Source organism: Gorilla gorilla, chromosome 13 (genome assembly GCF_029281585.2).
Source record: "Gorilla gorilla gorilla isolate KB3781 chromosome 13, NHGRI_mGorGor1-v2.1_pri, whole genome shotgun sequence".
In the NCBI taxonomy this organism is placed as follows: Eukaryota; Metazoa; Chordata; class Mammalia; order Primates; family Hominidae; genus Gorilla; species Gorilla gorilla.
The window spans coordinates 56,218,897-56,246,728 of NC_073237.2; the positions used below are offsets into that span (position 1 = coordinate 56,218,897).

At 38.4% G+C, this 27,832-nt stretch overlaps 1 protein-coding gene across 44 annotated transcripts in view; it reads left to right on the plus strand.

The window, feature by feature from the left end:
- Positions 1-27,832, plus strand: part of PTPRD (protein tyrosine phosphatase receptor type D) — a 2,298,568-nt gene that overhangs the window by 2,257,007 nt on the left and 13,729 nt on the right. For all 44 annotated transcript variants that reach the window (XM_055350539.2, XM_055350541.2, XM_055350534.2 and 41 more), the window contains 5 exons: positions 13,869-14,154; positions 14,578-14,756; positions 15,377-15,503; positions 16,843-16,968; positions 24,124-24,278. In XM_055350539.2, coding sequence (XP_055206514.1) covers positions 13,869-14,154; positions 14,578-14,756; positions 15,377-15,503; positions 16,843-16,968; positions 24,124-24,278 — 873 coding nt within the window. The remainder of the gene's footprint in view (positions 1-13,868; positions 14,155-14,577; positions 14,757-15,376; positions 15,504-16,842; positions 16,969-24,123; positions 24,279-27,832) is intronic.

The window sequence follows — 27,832 nt, forward strand, 5'->3', positions numbered from 1 at the left end:
GTGTGGCCCAGTGACCAGCCATATCAGCATTGCTTTAGAACTTGTTGGAAATGCACAATCTTTGGTCCCACCCCAGACTTACTGAATAAGAACCTCTGGGACAGAGCCCAGGTCTCCGTGCTCTCACAGTCCCTAGCAGCATGTTCAGACTACTTGAACATATAATGTATATATGCCGGGGGTACGCTGCATGGTGATTGATGCATAGAAGAGGAATCTCTCATTTTGCATCCATTGAGTTGAATTATTGAATATTAACCTTCAGCTCTTTGGTGTCACAGTCTCTTAACTGTTTCCCATCTTCTAGTATTATTCTGCATGAGAGGCAAACCCTGTCGTCTCTACTGTCATCCTTAAACATGACCAGTAGGTTATTCTAAATACACCTAATACTAGTTCTTATTTATTCGTCATTATGTATGCATACCACACTAACTAAAGGTCAACCATAGACCAAAATATTCTAAAAGAGATAGAGCTGACATAAATGTAACTAGCTGATACATAACCAGGTATGTTAGTCTGAAGAAAAGAGGTTTATTTGGCCTACAACCTGTTCTGGCAGGCAGTACAGCAAGCATGATACTGGCATTTGCTTCTGTTGAGGGCCCCAGGAAGTTTGGTGGAAGGCAAAGGGGGAGGCAGTGTATCAGATGGCAAAAGAGGGAGCAAGAGAGAGACAGGAGAGGTGCCACACTCTTTTAAACAATCAGGTCTCATGTAAACTCAATATCCCTCATTACCACAGGGAGGGCACCAAGCCTTCATGAACCATCCACCTCCCATGCTCCAAACACTTCCCACCAGGCCCCACTTCCAGCATTGAGGATCATATCTCAACATGAGATTTGGAGGGTACACATATCCAAACTATATCACCAGGTTCACCAAGATCTATTTTGGCAGTGCTTTAAAAACCACTTAATTCATTTATTTTTCAGTAGTGCAGTAGAGTGGGAGAGCTAATGTTTCATGAATAAAAGACAATTACAGGAACAGCATTTCTCTCTTGGACCAACATTCTTACAGCCTATATTGATAGAATCGTGGACCTTGGGTCCATCTGGGGAGCTCCAAGGAAAACTGTCATCTGTTCATAGTAAAACTCCCATTGGTGGAAGTGAGAGTCTGGCGGAAGGGGAGACATGGACCCCAGTCTTAGCTCCCTAGTGACAGCCACGTGATCTTCATCAAATTCTTAAGCCTGTAAATATATGCAACTACTTGAGTCAAACCAACCAACAAACAGGAAAACCTTAGTATTTTAACAGTACCTTTATTCAAGGAGTTCAAAGGCCCAGATGCTCCAAAATTTATTAGAAACTGAGGTTCAATGATTAGTACAGGAAAGAAAAAGAAAATTCTTTAAGTCTTGAAGCAGATTAGAAGAAAATTCAGTTATGTGGATAGCGATTTATAATTGAAAAGTAGAAACATTACTATTATTTAAATTTTTCGTATTGGTGTTATTTCATGAAATTTTCGTCCATCTTGTAGGACAACCATTACCAGTCATGGTATATAGTTATTTCACTGGATGAATGTATTACATAAAGTTTTTCTGTTTATTTTGCTGTTACTTCATGTGTTTGACTTTGTGGAAGTGAATCCCATTTTACATTTTGCATTGATGAACTATGAATTCTAGCACCTTATAATTACAATACAAAGGTTATGAAAAAGTGAAAAAAAAGAATAAGGAGTACTTAGCAATGATCTTAAACTTCTAAGTTTTGGATAAATATAAATAAGGTATTAAAAATTTCAATTTATTATGTAATAAATAAAAGACATATTTAAAAAATATGATTGCTTGAACCTGGGAAGTGGAGATTGCAGTGAGCTGAGATTGCACCACTGCACTCCAGCCTGGCAACAGAGTGAGACTCCTTCTCAAAAAAAAAACATATATATATATATATATATATGTACACACATATATATGTACACATATATGTACACATACACACATATATACATATATACACACATATACATATATACACATATACATATATACACATATATACATATATACATATATTTTTTTTGAGAAGGATTCTCAAAAAAATTCGTATATATATATATACATGAATGTGAGTAGGCAAAAGGGTTAGAAGAGGCAATGGGCAGTACTGGCTGGGTGCAGTGGCTCATGCCTGTAATCCCACCACTTTGGGGGGCTGAGGCGGGCAGATCACCTGAAGTCAGGAGTTCGAGACCAGCCTGGCCAACATAGTGAAACCCCATCTCTACTAAATATAAGGAAAATGAGCCGGGTGTAGTGGCGTGTGCCAGTAATCCCAGCTACTCAGGAGGCTGAGGCAGGAGAATCACTTGAACCCAGGAAACGGAGTTTACGATGAGCCGAGATCACACCAGCACACTCCAGCCTCCTGGGCAGCAGAGTGAGACTCCATCTCATTCATTCATTCATTCATACATTCATAAATAAATAAATAAATAGGCATACTGATTCATAATTCAGAAACCCATGAGTTTAAGAAGCCGGATCAGAAGCCATAACAGGCCTCTACAAAACCAACACAAAGGCCTGCTGGAGGTTGCTAGGGTGTTGCAAACAATCATAAACTGATTGTATTGAGAGTGAGATTCTCACTGCCTTATAAAAGCTTGCAGGAGTCAAACAAAAGGACAAAATGAAACAAGGAACCACAGATTTAGAGCCTTCCAAACTATTGGACAATACCATTTAAATAATGATAATAGGCTTTTTCTTTTATTTATTTATTTTTTGAGACGGAGTCTTGTTCTGTCGCCAGGCTGGAGTGCAGTGGTGTGATCTCGGCTCACTGCAGCCTCCACCTTCTGGGTTCAAGTGATTCTCCTGTCTCAGCCTCCCTAGTAGCTGGGACTGCAGGCATGTGCCACCACGCCCAGCTAATTTTTGTAGTTTTAGTAGAGACGGGGTTTCACCATGTTGGCCAGGATGGTCTCAATCTCTTAACTTCGTGATCCGTCCACCTCAGCCTCCCAAAGCGCTGGGATTACAGGCATGAGCCACCATGCCTGGGCAATAATAGCATTTTTTAAAAAGAAAAACCAAAAAACTCCTGGCATTTGTGTACATAGTAAAATCTTGTCTGTGTGGGAAAATGATATGCCTTACAAACTAATCAAAGTTGCTAAAGTTCAAATGCCCTCAAAGTACCTTCCAGTGGCTCCTCTCTTTGAATCTTGCTTAACCTGAATCAGGAGTAATAGCATTTATATTGCTAATGACAAGCCTGCTGTGTGGACTGAGCAGGTTGCACACGTTGTATGTAGTCCATGTGATTGTAACTTCCTTTGGGTTGAGCAGGATACAACCCACGCAGCTTTACTTGGCAGGCCTGGTAAATGGTCGTCTCCTCTTTCAAAAAGTGGGCAATTTTGTATCACTAAACAGAATTTAGAATACGGAGTGAGCTGGTATGGTTTACAAGGAAGATCTCTGTGTGAATGATATAGTTCTCTAAACTTCCGTAGCATCATTTGATTGACCTCTATTCAGATTCAAGTCAACTACCAATTATCAAAGCCAGCTGAGTCTGCTCTATCCATGCCTAATGGCCTGTTCTATCCATCTGTAAAATGAGACCTGCTGCGGCATATTCAGGTGTTCTTTACGCGAACATATTAGCCTTCTAATTTATCATGAGAATCACATTTTAAGAATAATAGGGAGTGTGTTCAGCAGATACTGTTGGGACAAAGCCAAGATCATGCAGAAGTCTTTGGAAGATTTTAGTTTGAGTCTACATATTTGAAAAAAAAAAATCAGATTAGGCCCATGTGGATTTTTTTTTTCTTTCTCGAGACGGAGTTTTGGTTTTTTAGGAAATTACCTTTTCACCCAGCATGGAAAAATAAAACACCCAAAGGGATATAACCTGGTAGCTCATCCTTGATCTTTCAGTATTCTATACAAGGATCCTTATCAGGCAGTTTGGGAACTTTGTGCTTAGTTTCTGCCCCTTCTCTGTTGATGAAATGTGAACTTCCTTTATCCTCAGAAGACACCACTCAAGTGTACTACATTTTACCTTTCTGGAGTGATCATGGCTCTGGGTCATCTCCCTAACTCTAGATTTTTTTTTTTTTTTAACTCTTTGTCAAGCATTCTCCTCTCTACAATGACTCCTATATCCCCTTACTTTCTGATATCCACTCTTTAAAAGCCAGCACCAGATGGCAGGACTAAGTCTGGGCTACACAGGAGCTGCCAACATCACCCAGACTTCTGACAATCCATCACTGAGCAAGGCGGTATTCCTGAGCTAGAGTTAATTAGGTTCCATCTTTTCTCTCTGTGTCTTTGGAGCCTCAACTCTTTATTGAACTGTAATTATGATATTTATTATAGTAACTTTTTACCCATTGTTTTATATTTCTTTTTAATTCCATTATTTATTAGATTATTATGTTATCCTTGTTAAAAAAAAAGCTACCAAAAAAATACTTCAACTAAAGTGAAAGTTTATCTGTACTGCCACCATTACCGATCCTTCTCAGAACTATTGTTCTGATTTGTGTATCTTTTCAGACCATGTTTTGTGCATTAACATGTGTACAAATAGAGATATGTAATCTTGAATGGACTTTTAAAACAATATAAGTGGTGTTATGTTATATATATTGTTCTGCAATATATTTAAGTGGGCTTGACAATGTCTTAGATGCTATTTTGGAGAGGGTCAATACATGGATTCGCTTCATTCTTTTTAACTGCTACATCACATCCATGGTATTGATATACCATAGTTTATTCAACTAGTTCCCTAGCCATGATTGTTTTACCAAGTTAATTTGCTACATCAACAATGTTACAATAAAATCTCTTTCTACTCTCTTTGTGCATATGTGTAGATAGTCCTCCGTGCTAGATTTCTAGGGTTGGAGGTGCTGGGTCAAAGAGTATGTGCATTTAAAATTTTAATGAAGATTGCAAAACTACCCCTTAAAACTGCTATAACTACTATATATTAATTATTGTAGGCATATAGTGTATGTTGAATAGCATGGATAAATTTGACTGCATATCAATGACAATTTGTTCAAATTTTTTTTAATTTTAATTTTGTAATATATAAAAGTTAGACAGGTGAATATTTTGTCAAAGAAATTAATATAATTTCTCTAGTTATCCTAGGTAAAAGAGATGCTAGAAGAAACTAAACTATCTGTGGGTCTGTTTTTTGTAGTGAACCCCAAATATTGTAGAGATGCCCAGTATCTGCTTATAAAGTTAAATGTTGATTTTTATCAAAGAATGAAAGAAGAGTTTCACAATGGCAGCCTCATCAGAGTCACATCACAGTTTTATTAAAAGAGTCACCTAATTAATCTTATAAACCTGAGTCATAAAACTCAATCTATTCTCATAGATGTCAAATACTTGTAGTTCATATACCATTCTGATAGGTGAACTATATCCAATCAAATTATAAGCTGACATATGTACAAAATGCTCACAATGATTTTTTTAGTCCATATTTTACTGTCTTGGCACCCAACTAAATGATATGTGAAATATCCTAATTCTATTGTCTTTCTTTGCCAGATCAGTGAAGTACCAGTAAAGGGTCAGCATTAAAACTCCACCACATTAATCAGAAAAGCCAACTTTTAAACACATCTCCAGAATGACTTTAGCATAAAACAGTCCCTGTATGCCTCTTAATTTTTTCTTTTTGCACATTACTACTGTATCACATCACGGGACATTAAGCCTGTTTCAACTCGTGGGACTAACTCAATCATGTTTTTAGAAATTGAAAACAAATGTTGTAACTGGATGAATGATAATATTGAAGTAATAACAATTTCCTAGTAGGCATACTTGTTTAATGGATTGCATAGTCTTTCAGCTTGTAAATACTGGAACGTCTATCACTTACTGAAATTAAAAGAAAAAAACCACTAAAGTTTAGCAATAATTTGGTTTGCTGCTGAAGTCAAACAAATATAGAGTTTGTGTTCTGATTCTCATTAGTGGAATCGTTGTCCTCACTGGAAAATAAAAAGTTGATTTTACTTTAGGGATAACAGAGACCAACATAATGCTAGACTCGATTTAAAAGTGCCGTTCTCTTTTTGCTGGAATTTTCTGTAACATAACATAATAAATGTACTAAATTGTGCTGGCCTCAGCCTGAAGCACAGGGTTATGCACTCCTTTTTTTAAAAGATATTTAGAAAAATCTGTCTCAGTGCTTGGCAACTACTCTGACAGAAAACAGATAAAAATAAGGGTGGTTTATCAGTTTTGCTGTTCTTATCATGTTTCAAGTTGAAGGCTGTTGAAATGATGAAAAACAAACAGCACTAAATAGGGTTCCGTCATTATCACTGCAATGGAGAGCTGAGTTTTTCAGGATCAAAGAAAAATGCATTTGCTTTTAGAAGTACAATCCTTCATTTTGAGAGGTGCACTGCACTCAGATACTGATGGGTGAACAAAAAAAGAGTAAATTGGAGAAGGAAACAAAATAAATATATGCTGCTGTGGGAACTTGGAAATTCAAACAAAAGTAGGCTGGGATACTTTTAAAAGCTCTGAATTTTCAACATTCAATTTCTTAAGGAAAAAAAAAGTGCCGGAGGTTTGTTATTTCTCAGCAATTGGAGTGAAGCATAAGCACAGGTTGTTTGCATCTCATCAAATTATAAGCATTACTTTATCTTTGTAAATATGTATCAAAGGAATTTTCCCATGCTGGGGGCTTCAGGGAAATGTTCCCCTATGTGTTATTGATCTGGGAGAGGGCTTCCTATTTTTAAAGTTTTTTAAATTTTTTTTTTTATAAATTTTGTCACTCGAGTTGAGCACCTTCAATTTCCCTGGCATGGAAATTGCAAAACAGTAGAGACAACGAAGCTGTTGTCTTTTCCCTGGAGGAGAGCACCAACTGGCATAAGGATAATAACCAGAAAACAAAACTAAAGTAAGGCAGTTGCTGAAAAAATAGTTATAAATTGTCAGAAGAGTCCAAGGAGGAATAAATCAAAAGGAAATGTTGATTCAGGATGCAGCAGTTGAGGTGAATCTTGAAGGAAAGTACATGTCAACAGATGAGAAGGAGGTAGAAGGTCCAGCGTCACAAACGCCCAGAGGTGGGAAAGCATAAAACATGTTTAATTTGAACTAGTGCTGAGGAACAGCCAAGAATCTTGTAATGAAAATATTACCTGAGGGCCCTGCGGTTTTAACAGTGAGACCAATGCCTAAAGCATATCTAGATGAAATTTTTGAACCTCCAAGTTAAAGAAACAACCCCCAATTACTTGGGGCAAAAATTACTATTAAAACACCAGAAACCAGACTGGCCTATGACATTGTCAAAGGACAACAAAGACCATGAAGCAATGTATTTAGAGTTTGAAGAGATAATATTGGAGCCCAGTAATCCTGCACAAAACCAAGTTGCTCGTCATATGTAAAGAAAAAAAGAAACCCACAAAGGGTTTCTCAGATATATAAGGCATCAGAAAAAGTAGCATCCATGCATATCTTATATAAAGCATTATTCAAAGACATATTCCAGCCAACCAATAGATGCATCAAAATAAACTCAAGAATAGATGAGCCATGTCAGAAAGATAAACTGTGAAACATGTAAGGCAGAATTATTCTAAATAAATGCTGCTGATGTGGTTATAAGTTTAATAAAAATGTTATAGCCAGTCCCTAAAATGGAAAATAACTATGTGGAACATGGCCTCTTTTTCCCTCACTGCCTTTCAGCCGATGGCTTTCTGTTAGTTATTCAAATGTGCTATTTTGTCTATTCTAGCACTTTTTTTTTAGGATATCTTTTCAAAAGCTTTTCCACCCTCTTTATTTAGCAAACAGTTACTTGACCTTTAGGTATTGCGTTAGTCTGCTGGGGCTTCCATAACAAAATACTCCAAACTGAGTGGCTTAAACAACAGAAACTTACTTTCTCACCATTCAGGATGCTGGAAGTCCAAGATGAAGGTGCTGGCAGAGTTGGTTTCAGGAGAGGCCTCTCTTCCTGGCTTTTAGATGACTACTTTCTCACTGTGCCGTCACATGGCCTTTCCTCTGTGTATGCATAGAGAAAAAGATATCTGGTGTCTCTTCCTCTTACAAGGACATCCATCCTATCTGATTAAAGCTCCCACCTTGTAACTTCATGTAACCTTAATTACCTCCCTAAAGGCCCTGTGTCCAATACAGTCACACTGGGGGTTAGCGTTTCAACTATGAATTTTGAGAAGAAAAACACAATTCAGCCCATAACAGATTTCAGTTTCAATGGCACTTCCTCAAAGGTGATCTACCAGCATCCTTCACATTTGCCTCACAGCGCCGCTTGAGATTTGTAATTAGATGTTTATTCATGTGATTATTTAATGTCAGATTCCCCCACTAAACTGTAAGCTCCGACAGGAAAGATCACGTTTGTTCTGCTCATTCCTTCTTCGATGTCTCAGCACATGGTAGGCACTCAGTAAATGTTTGTGGAATAGTAGGCGACAGAGTCTTATGAAAATACAACAAATATGGATGGAAGAACAAAGTTAGGAACTCTTCCTGTTTGTCCCTGGATGGTGAGAATGGATGCTTTAGCATAGTCATATGTGCTGGTAAATATGTAAAAACCGGCTCTCCGGGGAGAAAAAAAGTAGTATTTCCTGATTTCTTTGGTGTAAATATTCCCATGGATGATTTCAAGCTACAAACATGAGGTCACTAGAGAGAGACGATCACCAGCACATCATTAGTGTAGTCCCCCCCTATCCGCAGGGGATACGATCCAAGATCCCCAGTGGATGCCTGAATCCCCAGAGAGTACCAAGCTCACTTGCCATCAGTCATGACATGTTTCTGTTCATGTCCTTCACCCAAAATTTAATGCCTTTTTCATCTTAACTAAGTGCTTATCACATACTGTGGCCGTAACTTTTGCAGTTTGAGGTGCAACAGCAGAACAATCATGAATTTCTTTTTCCTTCTTCACAATTTTACATATAGAAGATTGATTCTTACCATAGATCTTAGCAACCTCAGCATACGATTTCTCTTTCCTTATTGAGAACTTTCACCTTTTCACTTAAAGGAAGCACTTTACAGCTGCCTTTTGGCATATCCAAATTGCCCAGATCACTACTCTTGCACTTTGGGGCCATTAAGTAAAATAAGGGTTAGTTGAAGACAAACACTACAATACCAGGGCAGTCCATCTGATAACCGAGATGGCTACTAAGTGACTAACAGGCAGGCAGCCTGTATAGCATGGATACACTGGACAAAGGGATTGATTCACACCCTGGGCTGGATGGAAAGGGAGGGCTTGAGATTTCACCACACTTTTCAGAAAGGTATGTCATTGAAAACTTATTTCTGGAATTTTCCATTTAATATTTTCAGACCGTGGTTAACCTCAAATAACTGAGATTGCAGAAAGTCAAAACCGCAGATAAAAGGGGACTACTGTATATGATGTTTTCACCTCAAGAGCATAAAATAATTTGAAATAATTAAGAAACAATGAGTTTTATATATTACCTTTATTTTTAATATATTTATTTCAGCAAATAATCCCTGAAAATGTAAGGATTGGCTTTTGCTAGCTCTAGCACACCACTGATGGGGAGTTGAAGAAAATCGTGGAGTTTGAATACATAGCAATTTATAATTTATTATTTTGCAGGGTAAGAGGCAAAAAGAGTCTAAGATGATTTTTCAGTTTTAAACCTGAGTGTCAAGGAGAGCCTGAGAGTGGGAGGAGCAGATTTGAAAGGAGAAGATGCCGATTAAGCTTAGAATCTTTATTTTTGATAAACTTGAAGACAGTTTGAAATATAGATCTCCACTTGTGCTGAAAAAGAAAGGCATCAATTTAGGAATCCTTTGGAGACTACTACTGAGAGAAAGAAGGACAGAACTTTTGGAGCATTATCTACATTTTGGGGACTGGCAGAGATATGTAATCTGTGAAATGGATACAGGTGGAAGAATCCAGAGAGGCAGGTAGAGAATTAGCACTGGAGTCAAATAAAAAAAACAAAACGAAACATACTGAGGCACAGTCTGAACGGATGCCAGTAGATTTCTGAAGATGACATTTAGAGTTCATCTTTGATTTCGATTTCAAACGTGGTAGGAATTCTACCCTGTTACAGAATTAATGGAACTGTGATACAGGATCATGATACAATTATTTTGGGCTGATTTCGTGTACCACCTGTTTTGGATTATTTTGTGTCTGGAGTAATGACACAATCTCCACCCTTGCTACCATTAACCCCAAGGGAGTATCTGATGTTTCCCATACTCCCTTGACTAGTGTCCTTAAAACCAAGGATAGAAAGCTTTTCTAGGAACCTGCATTAGGGATAGTCAAATGCTGCCAATGAAATATCACAGACAAGCGCTCTACAGGAAAGTCACCATATTTGGCAATGACTGCTGACCTAAATGGTGGAAAGCATTGTGAAGCACTGGGGGTGCTGGGAACAGGGTGCTAAATTTTAACACCTCAGAACCTGCATTTGAGTCTTCTCTGCTATCCAGGTATGGCGTGGATGACTGTAGGACTTCAGGGCAGTTCCCAAGTGTTATCAGAGAAGGGGAAAGGAAACCAACATTTACTGAATGCTTCTTAGGTGTCAAGTGCTGTGGTAGGAAGGCCCTGCCATCTCATTTGCCACGACGATAAATGTGAACGCAGAAAGCTCCGCAGGTATAAGGCGCATTTATTGGAAAGAAGGTAGAGGAAAGGAAGAGCAGCTTGAGAGAGAGTAGATGAAAGCGAGATTTTAAAAGCCAAATCTCAAATGTTTCTAAAGTAATTCTGTCATAATTTTCCCAGCATTACATTGCTTGTTTCTCATTGTCAGCTTTAGAGACTGAATGTTAAAATGGAGTTTGTACCTAGAAAGTAACTGCCTTTTCCATTATGTTTGCAAAACACTTGGTATTTTTAATTTAGCCTTAAGACTTACTGGATAATTAGACTCACTGGAAAATTAACATTAATAAGAGTTAACTGTCACTATCATTTAAGAAATATGGGAATATAAGGAAGGGGTTAAAATGTCTTTCTCAAGGACACACAGCCATTGATGTCTGAAGAGGTACCTTAAGCCTCAAGGTCTTGCTTCACGCTAAAACATTTATTTAATGTTTAAATCCCTCAAGAATTCTTCACCCTAGAAAAAGGTAACACAGTAAGTTCCAAAGGTCAGCTCCTTCCCTATCTTCCGTATGAATAGCAAGATTGGGCAGTTAACAATATTTTGAACTGTGGGGAAAAAAATAGGTTTTGTTCAAGTCATAGCCTCTGTTATTTCTTTTCATCCCACAATTCATGATTTGGATTCACATGTATTTGATTTTTTTCCCTTATTTTTTGGAAAAAAAAATCACCATTATGAAAAGGTTGATACTGTTTAGAGTTGGAGTTATTCCTACCAATTTTGCAAGATTCTGTAGTATCTTTCTGCCAGAATATAGAACCATGCATCATCCAGACATTTGAATGGTCCCTGATGCATATTTTGAGAAAATAGTCCTGCCATTATCTAGAATTGACTTGATGTATAGGGCTTAGTTCTAAGGTTTACAGTGTGGTTTCCACTGGGAAGAACTGCATAAAACTGTGTCCATTAGAAACGATTCACAGCTGCAATGAAGACAATTTAGAAAGACAACACAGAAAGAACGAAAGATGTTACTTGGAGTCTCAGGACCTGCCAAACATGGAGTTTGAAAGAAACCCAGAAAGACAAATCTTTTCCAGGTTGAGTCTGACTTAGGTTCCTTTAACTGCAATCTGATGGCATATCAGGAGACCAGCAAAGAGACTACTTAAAGTGATTTTCCTGTCCTTTATTCCCAATCAAACACTATGCAGAGGAGTCCTCGGGTACTCCTTACATAGTTCCAAACCCTTGTCAAATGTAGGATTTTGCATGGTCTGAAGAGTCCTGCTTCCTAAGTAGGCTTACCTTACCGGGACGGGCTGCTCATTACTGGAGGCATCTCAAGCCAGTCACTAATTTGTTTACTTATTTCACAAACACTGTTGAGCACTTACTGCATGCTTTGTGTAGGGCACACAAATATTTCTTTTAATGCAGTTCCTGCTCTCAAGATGTATGCTGTTGTTTATGGATGGCTGCCCTAAATTAATAATATAATTTGGTTAGAATTGTAGTAAAGGGGTATTTGAGGGCAACCAGGGATCTGAGGCAGAGGGTGATTAAAACCACCTGGGAGGGTAGGAATGGGGAATATCGGGGAAAACTCGCCATCTAACAGGTTTCTTTAGAACCAACTAAATAAAATGAGACTTCATGGATCTCAAGGAACTGGAACCACCAGGCTGACTTTGCTCTATATTAATGTTTGCATCAGGTTACCAATTGGTCTGTGCTAAGGTATGTGCAATTATTTGTAGGACTCTCTGTCTCAGAAGGCTTTTGCATGATATATCAATGTCATGTCAATTTGTGGGTTTATACTTGGGATTGGATTCTTGGCATCAGTATTCAGGAGCCCTCTGGCATAGGACATAAAAAAGTAACCTATTTTAAAGTAGTGGTTATATCAAATTCCCAGCTAGTTAGCCCAGTCTGTAAAACCACAGAGCTCCTGTATGCAAGCTAGCTTTGATATACACTGTTCAGCAGTTAAATAAAGGTATTATTTTGTTTAAAAAAAAAATTATCTCTTACTGCCTTGCAGCCACTATGATACCAAACAGAAACTGCCATTTCAGTTGAGACAGGCACCCTGGTGAGCATTAACTCATTTGTTTTGGAGTTCTGGTATCTTCGTTGCAAAGGTGCCTTGCCAGACCTATGAAAATTTCACATGTAGCTCCCAGAGCCAGCAGTGTGATTACCAAAGCCATCCATCCTTTGTTCATGCTATAACATCTTTAATTCCTCATCCTTCCTGTCCTTCAAGTCCTACTTCAAATGCCACATCATATACAAAACTAATACATCCTTTTTCTTTCTTGTTTAGAAATAGCTGTGTATAAAGTATTATGTCCCTTCGATACACTCTGAGCTCTTTAGAGATAGCATCTAAGTCATCTTTATGTCGTATCCCCTATTTCACTTAGCAGAGTACTTCATTGTTTATTGAATGAAGAAATGGACAGATCAATGAGGGATGGACAATAATGAACACATAGATACACAGATGACAGGAAACATAGCATGTAGCAAATGAAGGAGTCTGTCTGTTGCCTGTTACCTAAGATGGTAATATATACCTATTATATACCTATTCCTGTTGATGACATGTTTACCAGCCTGATAAACACGCATGATCAGGAAGAGAAAGTATTTTGGATTGAACCATACTTGACACATAAATGTCCTCAGCCTGAAGGGTTTGATAAATAGGAAGCATGCAAGGTTTAGCTTGAGACTGTAAAAACAATCTTTATATTTTGTACATGGGACGAAAACAGATTGAGAGAGTTTGCAAGAACTATAGCCTAGCCAGATCTGGACCAATATATAAAACTATCTTCTAAATATGGACAGACTAAATGTTTGTATTTTTTTCATAATGACTTCAAAAGTTTTCAAAATAATGTTCACTTTGTATTGCATGATCAAGGAACATCGTGATTATGGATTTAATATTTTTTACATTTTAAAACTAAACTAATTTTACTCAGTCTTTTGTTCCCTGTCCTCTGATTATGGTGCCTAGATAATACTTTTGACTTTAGAGTATTCCAAAGTCATCCCGATAGCTATTTGAGTAGAAGTAATGGATGTAAGATCTAGTTAATAAGAATAATAAAAATACTTTTATTATGTATTATGTATTCTGATAGGTTTATTTGGGCTTTTCTTCTCTATTTTCCTCATAGTGCGGGAGTTGGCCGGACTGGTTGCTTCATCGTCATAGATGCCATGTTAGAAAGAATAAAGCATGAAAAAACTGTAGATATTTATGGCCATGTAACTTTAATGAGAGCCCAGAGGAACTACATGGTTCAAACAGAAGACCAATACATCTTTATCCATGATGCACTGTTAGAAGCAGTGACTTGTGGAAATACCGAAGTGCCAGCTAGAAACTTGTATGCCTACATTCAGAAGCTGACACAAATAGAAACAGGAGAGAATGTCACAGGAATGGAGCTCGAATTTAAGGTATGGTATTGGATGTGATGTGGTTATTCAGGAGCAAGTCATTCTGGGTTTGTCTTTGAGTTGTGGCTTTACTTTAACCTTTCAAATTTGTGAAGTACAAGATTCATTTGACCTTTCCCTCAGGTGTATGATTATAAAATGTATTCCTCCCCTTTTCCTCTTCTATTCTTTGCTTCCTAACAATATCTTGAGCCCTTATGTCTCCTAATTTGAGAGATTATACTTTTAGAAAATATATAGAAACCCAATAGGCTGTAGAGAGTGATTAGGTAGATGTGAAAAGCAGTACAATTTGAATAGTCATTTACTTTAAGTAAACAAAAGATTTATATCTAAAAGGGAAATCTGGGGTACACTGCATTCAAACTGTAGGTGAAAATGATCTTTATTGGGTTTTTCCTTTTTTTTTTTTCTATTCAACAGCGTCTAGCCAGCTCAAAAGCTCACACCTCAAGGTTTATCAGTGCCAATCTTCCATGTAATAAATTCAAAAATCGCCTTGTTAATATTATGCCATATGAATCCACAAGGGTATGCCTGCAACCTATCCGTGGAGTAGAAGGATCTGATTACATCAATGCCAGTTTTATTGATGGATACAGGTATCTACTTTTGCTCCCCTGACTATCCAAAGCCTTGATATTTACATGTGCCCTAGTTTAATAACCAGATTAAATTTCATCTCCATTCAAAGACATTTTCTTTCTGCATAGGTCATCATTGAGTCCCTTGGTATTTGCTTTTTTGTTATTTTGGATAGGAGTTAGTAGTAGTAGTTATGAAGTGTTTAATCTGGCCTTCTGCACTCTTCTTTCATAAGCCAATTGGATATGTAAGGAGTTAATAAAGAATCTGTTTTGTACCATAGTTCATAAATTTAATAGATTGTGTGAGAATAATTTCTAGAAAATGAAGCTGCACATCTAAGTGTTTCTTAAGTAATTTGTATGACAATGAAATTGAGCTATTAGCATTGTGCTAAAATTCAAATAATAATGACAAATACATACATCATAATATTAACAAGCAATTTAGTTTGCGAAGTCCCCAAAATGTATTAAATACTCTTATTTGATTATTTAATCTTAGCAGGAATTTACCTCAATTGCATTAATAATATGTTTTCGTTTTTTATTACCAGGTTGATGTTTATGTATCCAGTGTGAGCTTTTGCATGTTCTCTAAATACCTTAACACATTCTTTTCATTCTCTGTAATTCAGACAACAGAAAGCCTACATCGCTACCCAGGGGCCCTTGGCAGAGACCACTGAAGACTTCTGGCGGATGCTCTGGGAACACAATTCCACCATAGTTGTGATGCTCACCAAGCTGCGTGAAATGGGCAGAGTAAGTGTGTGGCCCTTGTGTGTCTCCTCATAAGACATTTACTCTATGGAGAAATGAAGACTTTGTTTCAATAACTCTTGTGCTAGTTCATTTTTTTTGAAATGCAGTGTACTCTGGACATAATCTGGACCATCATTCCTTGTTAGTTTCTAAATTTGTAAAGCCACATCAAGTTTTTAAATTTATGTGTTTTAAAGAAAGATCTAGTGATTTGTTTCCAGTGAAGCACAAGCATGGAGACAAATGAGTAGCAGGTGTCCCCGTTTGACTTATGTCGGACTTTTAGCATATTCTTACTGCCTTTTGTTCTGGACAGTCTAGAGTTTGATGTGCCGTCATTTCTCCTTATGAAGGAACTTGACTTTCTTTTCTTCCTGAGGCAAATTCTTACTTGCCTACCTTTCACTCCCATTGAATAAAGTGTCGGAAAGCAACATCGTTTTTCTAAGGATATAACCTGGTAATCCCAGATCCACTTTTGAAAAAAGTGGGTTTTTTCTTTTGAAATACACATAAAATAGTATTAGAAATACTTAAGGTTTCTACTATTAATACTGCTCTACCACTATGACCTAATATTATTTAGAGATACCTCTTAGATTGACTTGATGTAAGCATTTTTTCATATTTGCTTCAGATATTTTCTTTCTGTCTTCTTTGTGTAAATTAAATAGAAGTGCAGCTAAAGCCCAACTTGCAGAGCCCCCAGAGAGAACAAAAAGAATATCAGACTAGGAAAGTAACTGACTTACTCTGATTTGGCCAATGACTCTGCAGGGTTTAGCCAAGTCATTAAAATGGACTGGGCCCCTCGTTTCCTTGACAAGTAAGATTGGAACAAATCAATTCGGAGGTTTCTTTCTATGTCCATACTGATGGTTCTCTTCATTCCAAACCATAGTGGTGCAAGTATGCTGTGGTGGTGCAATGTGTTATTGTCATGGCCAGCATTGTCCAAGGACTGATGTAATTATTTGGATAACTTGTAGGTATGAAGATGCTTACCCTATCAAAGTATTCAATTCTCAATTCAACTCGTGTATATTAAGCAGCTACTATCTGCCAGAGACCGTGCTGGATGCCATGGGCAAATATTGAACCAAAGGGTTTCCCTATGAAGGGAGCTCATGGTTTCAAAGAGAAAATGAGTCATATGCAATTGGAATTGCCTTGAATTTTGAAATTTTATTAATGGGATAAGGAAATTAGATAGATAGATTAGATAGATAGATAGCTAGATAGATAGATAGATAGATAGATAGATAGATAGATAGATAGATGATATACAGAATGTTCTTTATATTTTGCATAGTTTAACATTAATCTTCTCTCCTTTTAGGAGAAATGTCACCAATACTGGCCCGCAGAACGGTCTGCAAGATACCAGTACTTTGTTGTAGATCCCATGGCTGAGTACAACATGCCACAGTATATCCTAAGGGAATTCAAGGTCACAGATGCCAGGGTAAGTTGGCACAGTCTTCAACTCTTAACCATTAGCTGAAAAGTAGTCTAAGATACCTCTCTTTCTCTCTCTGGGAGAAGCACTTGCCACTTGACTATTGTCCCAGAGAGAAATCACTCATTCTGGAGAACGTTTTTTTTTTATGTTTAATATGTAAGAGTAACTTTTCCTCTGTCTGGCAAGCTTTCTCACAAACCTTAGTTTGGCTTTCATTCAAACATAACATCTGGCAGCTCAACCTTGGGGATGCACTTGGTGAGTGTTTGTGCTGGGAAGTGTTTACTGATTGGTTGGCTGTGCTTACATTCACCTTCTCAGCTCATGCTCTTTGGAGCTTTTTTGACTTCTTCATTACTTGAGGCTCTAAATATGTTGTTGTTTTGCAAAGCCCTTTAGGTCATATGGACCCAGAGGTTAATTTGGTGTGATTTTAAAACTGCAGAGCAAATGGCATTCTTTAGAAAAATCTGACAAGCTTTGCACATTCTAATTTGATTCCTGGCATGGCTTATTCCTCAGTGTGCTAATGTGTCTGTCCATGAGAGCTGTGCTCCCATGACCCTTGTTGGCTTATTTTCATCCTGCATTTCTTATCTGGATTGTTGAGTCCAAGGTTCAGCCCTGATGTAAGATGTTCTATGCATAAACTCTAATATCTTTGCCTTTGGCCACTTTCAACCCATGATTACACACACATCTTAAGGGAGACCAGGTCAGTTCAAAGACCTGCCTTGTGTTTGGAACTGTCACAGTGGGTGGGTTGAATAAAACTCCAGGGTAAAGCTATTTAGTTGATCCATTGTTTTTTCTGGAAAGCAGCTTTCTCCAAACTTATGTTTGGAGATTGTCTGCTAATCCCCAAAGCCTGGCCCTGGCTGTTGACCTTAAGTGAAAGAGAAATTGATTAGCAGGAGGGTTGGCCTAGGTGACATACCTGTTAATCCCAGAAAGTTGTATTAACTATTCTGAAGGTGACTGTATTCAAGGCAGCAGTTAAATCTCTAGGTCTTGAGTGTGACCTGCCCCATCGTTTAAAAAAAAAAAAAAAAATAGTGCTCTTTCAGAATTTGAAGCTAGGTATGTGAGTGAAAATAAAAAGTGCATTTTGAGTAAACTCACCAACTATTCCTGGTGATAAAGAAAAGGGACCAGGCCCCACCAATGGCAGAGACACCTTTCCTATTCCACACATGCACAACTTAAATCTGATCACAATAAACAAAAGAAGATTGAAACCGGAAGTTGCTCACCTTTTTTTTTTTTTTAAAGTCTCCCTGTGATGGTATAATTTTCTTAGCTACTACATTTGCTGTTTGTTTGTGCTCCTGGAGTGTAAGTCCTGGATACATGTGCAGAACATGCAGGTTTGTTACATAATTTAATTATACGTGTGCCACGGTGGTTTGGTGCAACATCAACCCATCATCTACATTAGGTATTTCTCCTAATGCTATCGTTCCCCTAGACCCCAAACCTGCAACAGGCCCCAGTGTGTGATGTTCCCCTCCGTGTGTCCGTGTGTTCTCATTGTTCAACTCCCACTTTTGAGTGCAGTGTTTGGTTTTCTGTTCCTGTGTTAGTTTGCTGAGAATGATGGTTTCCAGCTTCATCCATGTCCCTGCAAAGGACATGAACTCATCCTTTTTTATGGCTGCACAGTATTCCACGGTGTATATGTGCCACATTTTCTTTATCCAATCTATCATTGATGGACATTTGGGTTAGTTACAAGTCTTTGCTATTATGAATAGTGCCACAATAAACATACGTGTGCATGTGTCTTTATAGTAGAATGATTTATAATCCTTTGGGTATACACTCAGTAATGGGATTGCTGGGTCAAATGGTATTTCTGGTTCCAGATCCTTGAGGAATCGCCAAACTGTCTTCCACAGTGGTTTAACTAATTTACACACCCACCAACAGTGTAAAAGCATTCCTATTTCTCCACATCCTCCCCAGCATCTGTTGTTTCCTGACTTTTTAATGATCGCCATTCTAACTGGTGTAAGATGGTATCTCATTGTGGTTTTGATTTGCATTTCTCTAATGACCAGTGATTGATAGTGAGCATTTTTTCATATGTTTGTCTGCCGCATCAGTGTCTTCTTTTGAGAAGTGTCTGTTCATATCCTTCGCCCACTTTTTGATGAGGTTGTTGTTTTCCTGTAAATTTGTTTAAGTAAGTTCTTTGTAGATTCTGGATATTAGCCCTTTGTCAGATGGATAGATAGCAAAAATTTCCTCCCATTCTGTAGGTTGCCTGTTCACTCTGATGGTAGTTTTTTTTTTGCTGTGCAGAAGCTCTTTAGTTTAATTAGATCCCATTTGTCACTTTTGGTTTTAGTTGCCATTGCTTTTGGTGTTTTAGTCCTGAAGTCTTTGTGTATACCTATGTCCTGAATGGTATTGCCTAGGTTTTCTTCTAGGGTTTTTTATCGTTTTACATCTTAGGTTTAAGTCTTTAATCCATCTTGAGTTAATTTTTGTACAAGGAAGGGATCCAGTCTCAGTTTTCTGCATGTGGCTAGCCAGTTTTCCCAACACCATGTATTAAATAGAGGAGCCTTTCCCCATTCTTGTTTTTCCTCAGGTTTGTCAAAGATAAGATGTTTGCAGATGTGTGGCGTTACTTCTGAGCCTCTGTTCTGTTCCATTGGTCTATATCTCTGTTTTGGTACCAGTACCATGCTGTTTTGGTTACTGTAGCCTTGTTTGAAGTCAGGTAGCATGATCTCTCAAGCCTTGTTCATTTTGCTTAGGATTGTCTTGGCTCTGTGGGCTCTTTTTTGGTTCCATGTCAAATTTAAAGTAGTTTTTTCCCATTCTGTGAAGAAAGTCATTGGTAGCTTGATGGGGATGGCATTGAATCTATAAATTACCTTGGGCAGTATGGCCATTTTCACGATATTGATTCTTCCTATCCATGAGCATGGAATGTTCTTCCATTTGTGTCCTCTCTTATTTCATTGAGCAGTGGTTTGTAGTTCTCCTTGAAGAGGTCCTTCATATTCTTCACATTCCTTGTTAGTTGGATTCGATTCCTAGGTATTTTATTCTCTTTGAAGCAATTGTGAATGGGAGTTCACTCATGATTTGGCTGTTATTGGTATATACGAGTGCTTGTGACTTTTGCACATTTATTCTTTATCCTGAGATTTTGCTGAAGTTTCTTATCAGCTTGAGATTTGGGGCTGAGATGATGGGGTCTTCTAAATATATAATCATGTCATCTGCAAACAGAGACAATTTGACTTCCTCTTTCCCTAATTGAATACCCTTTACTTCTTTCTCTTGCCTGATTGCCCTGGCCAGAACTTCCAATACTGTGTTGAATAGGAGTGGTGAGAGAGGGCATCCCTGTCTTGTGCCAGTTTTCAAAGGGAATGCTTCCAGTTTTTGCCCATTCTGTATGATAGTGGCTGTGCGTTTGTCATAAATAGCTCTTCTTATTTTGAGATACGTTCCATCAGTACCTAGTTTTTTGAGAGTTGTTAGCACAAAGTGGTGTTGAATTTTGCCAAAGGCCTTTTCTGCATCTATTGAGATAATCATGTGGTTTTTGTCATTGGTTCTGTGTATGTGATGGATTATGCATATGTGGAATGAACCTTGCATCCCAGGGATGAAGCCGACTTGATCGTGGTGGATAAGGTTTTTGATGTGCTGCTGGATTCGGTTTGCCAGTATTTTATTGAGGATTTTGGCATCGATGTTCATCAGGGATATTGGCCTGGAATTTTCTTTTTTGTTGTGTCTCTGCCAGGTTTTGGTATCAGGATGATGCTGGCCTCGTAAAATGAGTTAGGAAGGAGTCCCTCTTTTTGTATTGTTTGGAATAGTTTCAGAAGGAATGGTACCAACTCCTCTTTGTACCTCTGGTACAATTCGTCTGGTCCTGGACTTTTTTTGGTTGCTAGGCTATTAATTACTGCCTCAATTTCAGAACTTGTTACTGGTCTATGCAGAGATTCAACTTCTTCCTGCTTTAGTCTTGGGAGGGTGTACGTGTCCAGGAATTTATCCATTTCTTCTAGATTTTCTAGTTTATTTGCATAAAGGTGTTGATAGTATTCTCTGATGGTAGTTTGTATTTGTGTGGGATCGGTGGTGATTTCCCCTTTGTCCTTTTTTATTGTGTCTGTTTGAGTCTTCTGTCTTTTCTATCTATTTTGTTGATCTTTTCCAAAAGCCAGCTCCTGGATTCATTGATTTTTTGAAGGGTTTTTCGTGTCTCTATCTCCTTCAGTTCTGTAGTGTTCTTAGTTATTTCTTGTCTTCTGTTAGCTTTTGAATTTGTTTGCTCTTGTTACTCTAGTTCAATTGTGATGTTAGGGTGTCGATTTTAGATCTTTCCTGCTTTCTCCTGTGGGCACTTAGTGCTATAAATTTCTCTCTACACACTGCTTTAAATGTGTCCCAGAGATTCTGGTACATTGTGTCTTTGTTCTCATTGGTTTCAAAGAACATCTTTATTTCTGCCTTCATTTTGTTATTTACCCAGTAGTCATTCAGGAGCAGGTTGTTCAGCTTCCATGTAGTTGTGTGGTTTTGAGTGTTTTTTTTTTAATCTTGAGTTCTAATTTGATTGCACTGTGGTCTGAGAGACCATTTGTTATGATTTCCATTCTTTCTTTTGCGTTTGCTGAGGAGTGTGTTACTTCCAATTATGTGGTCAAAGTTAGAATAAGTGCAATTTAGTGTTGAGAAGAATATATATTCTCTTGATTTGGGGTGGAGAGTTCTGTAGATGTCTATTAGGTCTGCTTAGTCCAGAGCTGAGTTCAAGTCCTGAATGTCCTTGCTAATATTCTGTGTCATTGTTCTAATATTGACAGTGGGGTGTTAAAGTCTCCTATTATTATTGTGTGGTAGTCTAAGTCTGTAGGTCTCTAAGAACTTGCTTTATGAATCTGGGTGCTCCTGTATTGGGGTCACATATATTTAGGATAGTTAACTCTTACATATAGTTAACTCTTCTTCGTTCATTGATCCCTTTGCCATTATGTAATGGCCTTCTTTGTCTCTTTTGATCTTTGTTGGTTTAAAGTCATCAGTTTTATCAGAGACTAGGATTGCAACCCGTGCTTTTTTTTTTTGCCTTCCATTTGCTTGGTAGAGCTTCCTCCATCCCTTTATGTTGAGCCTATGTGTATCTCTGCATGTGAGATGGGTCTTCACTCTTTATCCAATTGGCCAGTCCGTGTCTTTTAATTGGGGCATTTAGTCCATTTACATTTAAGGTTAATATTGTTAAATGCAAATTTGATTCTGTCATTATGATGCTGGCTGGTTATTTTGCCCGTTAATTATGCAGCGTCTTCATAGCGTCGATGGTCTTTACAATTTGGTATGTTTCTGCAGTGGCTGGTACCAGTTGTTCCTTTCCATGTTTAGGAGCTCTTGTAAGGCAGGCCTGGTGGTGACATAATCTCTCAGCATTTGCTTTTCTGTAAAGGATTTTATTTCTCCTTTGCTTATGAAGCTTAATTTGGCTGGATAAGCAATTCTGGGTTGAAAATTACAGTATTGTTAAACAGGTAACCTTTAAATGAAGTCAGGCAGTCTTTCCTCCAAATAGAAGGTATTTGCACACATGACCTCTTCTTGCTATTGAAAGCAACTGTGGTCAGAAATGAAATCCCCAGGACATTCAGAGGAGAATACATCTGTATTACGTAGCTACTGGGTCTCCTTCCTGTGCTTTCCAAATCTTTTCCAGAAATAGAGGGAAGTAAATCATGCTTCCATGGTAACCATCCGTAACCATCCATAAGGTACTTATGGGGCCAAATAATTTTCTCTATTTCTCAGTATTCCCACACACACTTGGTGTCATCTTCCTGTTTATCTCCATCCCCAAATAACATCAGTCAGGAATCTGGCATGTCCCTGTGAAAACCACCAGGCGAGGTGATGAGTGCTTATCTCACACTGAGATCCTCTCTCTTCTCAATATGAGTGAATGATAAAGATTGAGTCCCTGTTCACTTACCCAGAACCTTGGGAACATGCACACGTGTATCTAAAAAAACTTTGATGAGGAAATAATGTGTTAACAAAAACAAAGGAGGAACAAGTTGAAGCCTCTTTAATGAGAAGAGACCATTTAGGAGTAGGACCTCTTCAAATGAGATCGGTCTCTCTAAGCTTGGATTATGTCTCTCTGCTGATGAGTCAGGGGAGAAGGTTGATGGGCAATGTATTATTTCTGCTTCTATAAACAGAGGCCCCCTTCCACTTTTCTTGTACTTCTAGAAACACCTTAAATTTCCACAAGGAATCAATCAGAAATGTCTTAGTGTCTTCTTTTCAACCCAGATATACTTCATGAGTCAGAGCAATTTTACCTAATCACTCGAAAAAGAAAGACTGCTCTTACATCTGGCTTTTTTTTCTACCTTTTGGTTTATCTATGTTAAAGCCCTCCACAGACTGTTAATTCCTGTGGTCAGCCAGGGAGAGCTCTTTTTCGAAAAGGGCATTTGTTTGTTAATAGTGGTTGGTATCCTTGAGGGATGCTTTACTTCCCACTTAACAGCACAGTCATATGGTTCATGCTATGTCCCCTGCCATGGCTAGAAATTGTATTCCTCTGAGACATGGGGGGCATCCAGGTTAACAGCAACTACCGGGTTTGTGTCAGATACTTTAAATTTCACCATTTGTCATTTGACAATGGTAGAAATACGCAAGCACAGCAGATGTGAAGTTATTGTGACAACTGCAAAAGCTCTGGTCTGGATGACATGCCTAGGTGCTTGTTTCAATATTTATTACAAAGTAATTAGTTTCTGAAATTTTTGAAATATGTTCCATTTTGGAAGGAATGCAGACATGATCAATGGTTACGAACCCAAACTTTGGGTCTCAGAAACATTTGGTAATGGGGGAACTATGTGGCTGGCTACTAACGAGAACCAGGTTTTTAACTGGGCACTGCAAGAGTAAATAAATTTAGGATTTAAAGGTATGTGAGTGTGGACAATATTTAGAGCAGATAAACATAACTAAGTTTCTAGTTAAACATGTTCCTAACTTTTTCTACCCTTTTTGTTTTTGGGAAATAAAAATGATTGTTCTTGTGGTCCGTACGCTTGCTGAATCCTCCTGGCGTCTTCCTTGGTGGCCGGTTATATGGCTTTCCTTCTAAAGGACGGCCAGTCCCGAACAGTAAGGCAGTTCCAGTTCACTGACTGGCCAGAGCAAGGAGTGCCAAAGTCCGGAGAAGGATTTATTGACTTCATCGGCCAAGTCCATAAAACAAAAGAACAGTTTGGCCAAGATGGACCCATTTCAGTCCATTGCAGGTAAGTTTCCATTTGTGATTAAAGCAGTGATAACTGTGAAACTAAGCGGTGGTGTTTACACTTTCTGTAGTAAGTTTGCTTATTTGAAATTTTATTCTTGGAAATGTATTAAAGCAGGATTGATTTCTCTTTTCATTTTCATAAAGTGAAAATAATCAGAGGAAAATGTTTATCCCCAAAATTTGCTTCCTATTAGACAAACCAAATTACCAATTTTACCGTAATGGGAATTGTTAATTGTTGGTACCTCCCCTAGTAATAATTCGTTGTTAATCAGTTCATATTTGCTTTTGCTTTCATAGCAATGCACTGATAACTGTCTTTCTTCTGTTTGTGAAAAACTCATGAATAGCTATCAAATAAATCTTAATGACAATATTAATTTCTGCCAGTCAATAAGTGCTTAGTATGGTACCTCAGTTAAAAAATGCAATTTGCTTGAAAATTGTTGCTATATCAGAAAATGAAGCACCTTCAAGTTAATTATTTTTCAATAGTTTCTAGAGCATTTTATAACTCAAGTCATTGAAGTTAATAGAAATAAATAGCAAGTAAATAGTTCAGACATTCACCATAAATTTAGTGTTTTTGGAAGTTGCTATGCAAAAACCTTCTAACAAAAGCAATTCACCTAATTTTATTTAAACTAATATATTTTAGGGTTCTAGCAACTTGACATCTAAATTGCTAATCTTTTTATGGTGGAACTCTTGAGAGAGGAGAGAGTTTATTAAAAAATATATTTTGCCTAAATTGCTAATCTTTTTATGGTGGAACTCTTGAGAGAGTTTATTAAAAAATATATTTTGCTTCAGCACATCAAAGAAAACTATAGTTCTTTATGACATAGAAGGCAGGATCTCAAAATAGGACAAATATTAGACTTGGGCTAAGATATCTGTGTTCTAATCTCAATTCTATTATTTGGCTCTATGATAATGAAGTTTCTCTGGACCTCAGTTATCTTAGCTGATGTTTAAAGTCCCTTCTAGCATCCTTTGTTTCTCAGGCATGTTATAAGAAGCAAACCTTTATCTATGTACATTTGCTTTCTATTGAGTTATTAAACATCCTTTGCAAACCAACCAACCAAAGAGCATGTAGGAAATGACACATGGAATCAAATACAGGCATACCTCAGAGACGTTATGGGGGTTTAGTTCTAGATTACCACAATAAAATGAATATCACAATAAAGGGAGTCACACATACTTTTTGGTTTCCCAGTGCATATAAAAGTTGTGTTTACTTTATACTATAGTCTATTTAGTGTGCAATAGCATTATGGCTAAACAACAATGTACTTACAAGAGCTGGAAAGATGGCTGAATAGGAACAGCTCTGGTCTGCTGCACCCAGTGAGACTGACACAGAAGGCAGGCGATTTCTGCATTTCATCTCATTGGGACTGGTTGGACAGTGGGTGCAGCCCACAGAGGGTGAGCTAAAGCAGGGTGTGGCATTGCCTCACCCAGGAAGCACAAGGGGTCAGGGGATTTCCCTTTCCTAGCCAAGGGAAGCCATGAGAGACTGTACCACGAGGAACAGTACACTCTGGCCCAGATACTGCACTTCTCCCACAGTCTTCACAACTGGTAAACCAGGAGATTCCCTCCAGTGCCTGGCTTGGTGTGTCCCACCCCCACAGAGCCCAGCAAGATACGATCCACTGGCTTGAAAATCTCACTGCTAGTGAAAATCTCACTGCTAGTACAGCTGTCTGAGGTCCACCTGGGACATTCAAGCTTGGTGAGGGGAGAGGCATCTGCCATTGCTGAGGCTAGAGTAGGCTGTTTTACCCTCACAGTGTAAACAAAGCCGGCAGGAAGTTCGAACAGGGCTGATTCCACTGCAGCTCAGCAAGGCCAACTGCCTCTCTAGATTACTCCTCCCTGGGCAGGGCATCTCTGAAAAAAAGACAGCAGCCCCAATCACAGAGACTTACAGATAAAACCCCCATCTCACTGGGACAAAGCACCTGGGGGAAGGGGCAGCTGTGGGCACAGCTTCAGCAGACTTAAATAAACATCCCCACCTGGCAGCTCTGATGAGCACAGCATTTCTCCCAGTGCAGTGTTCGAGCTCTGATAAGGGACAGACTCTCTCCTCAAATGGGTCCCTGACCCCCACGTATCCTGACTGGGTGACACCTCACAGTAGGGGCTGGCATCTGGCAGGTGCCCCTCTGGGATGAAGCTTCCAGAGGAAGGAATAGGCAGCAATCTTTGCTGTTCTGAAGCCTCTGCTGATAATACCCAGGCAAACAGCGTCTGGAATGGACCTCCAGCAAACCTACAGCAGAGAGGCCTGGGTGTTAGAAGGAAAATAACAAACAGAAAGGAATAGCACGTCCACCCAGAGACCCCATCTGAAGGTCACCATCATCAAAGGTCAAAGGCAGATAAATCCACGAAGATGGGGAGAAACCAGCACAAAAAGGCTGAACATTCCAAAAACCAGAATGCCTCTTCTCCTCCAAAGGATCACAACTCCTCGCCAGCAACGGAACAAAACAGGACAGAGAATGAGTTTGATAAATTGACAGATGTCAGCTTCAGAACGTGGGTAATAACAAACTCCTCCGAGCTAAAGGACCATGTTACTAATTTAATGCAAGGAAGCTAAGAACCTGGAAAAAAGGTTAAAGGAATTGCTAACTAGAATAAGCAGTTTAGAGAAAAATATAAATGACCTGATGGAGCTGAAAAACACAGCACGAGATCTTCATGAAGCATATACAAGTATCAATAGCCAAATCAATCAAGTGGGAGAATGGATATCAGAGATTGAAGATCAACTCAATGAAATAAAGCATGAAGACAAGATTAGAGAAAAGAGTAAAAAGAAATGAACAAAGCCTCCGAGAAATATGGGACTATATGAAAAGACCAAATTTACTTTGATTGGTTTACCTGAAAGTGAAGGGGAGAATGGAACCAAGTTGGAGAAAACTCTTCAGGATATTATCCAGAAGAACTTCCCCAACCTAGCAAGACAGGCCAACATTCAAATTCAGGAAATACTGAGAACACCACTAAGATATTCTTCGAGAAGAGCAACCCCAAGACACATGATGAAATCATCAGATTCACCAAGGTTGAAGTGAAGGAAAAAATGGTAAGGGCAGCCAGAGACAAATGTCAGCGTGCCCACAAAGGGAAGCACATCAGACTAACAGCAGGTCTCTCGACAGCAACCCTACAGGCCAGAAGACAGTGGGGGCCAATATTCAACATTCTTAAAGAAAAGAAAAGAATTTTCAACCCAGAATTTCATATCCAGCCAAACTAAGCTTCATAAGTGAAGGAGAAATAAAATCCTTTACAGACAAGCAAATGCTGAGAGATTTTGTCACCACCAGGCCTGCCTTACAAGAGCTCCTAAAGGAAGCACTAAACATGGAAAGGAACAACTGGTACCAGCCACTGCAAAAACACACCAAATTGTAAAGACCATCGATGCTGGGAAGAAATGGCATCAATTAACAGGCAAATAACCAGCAAATATCATAATGACAGGATCAAATTCACACATAACCTTATTAACCTTAAATG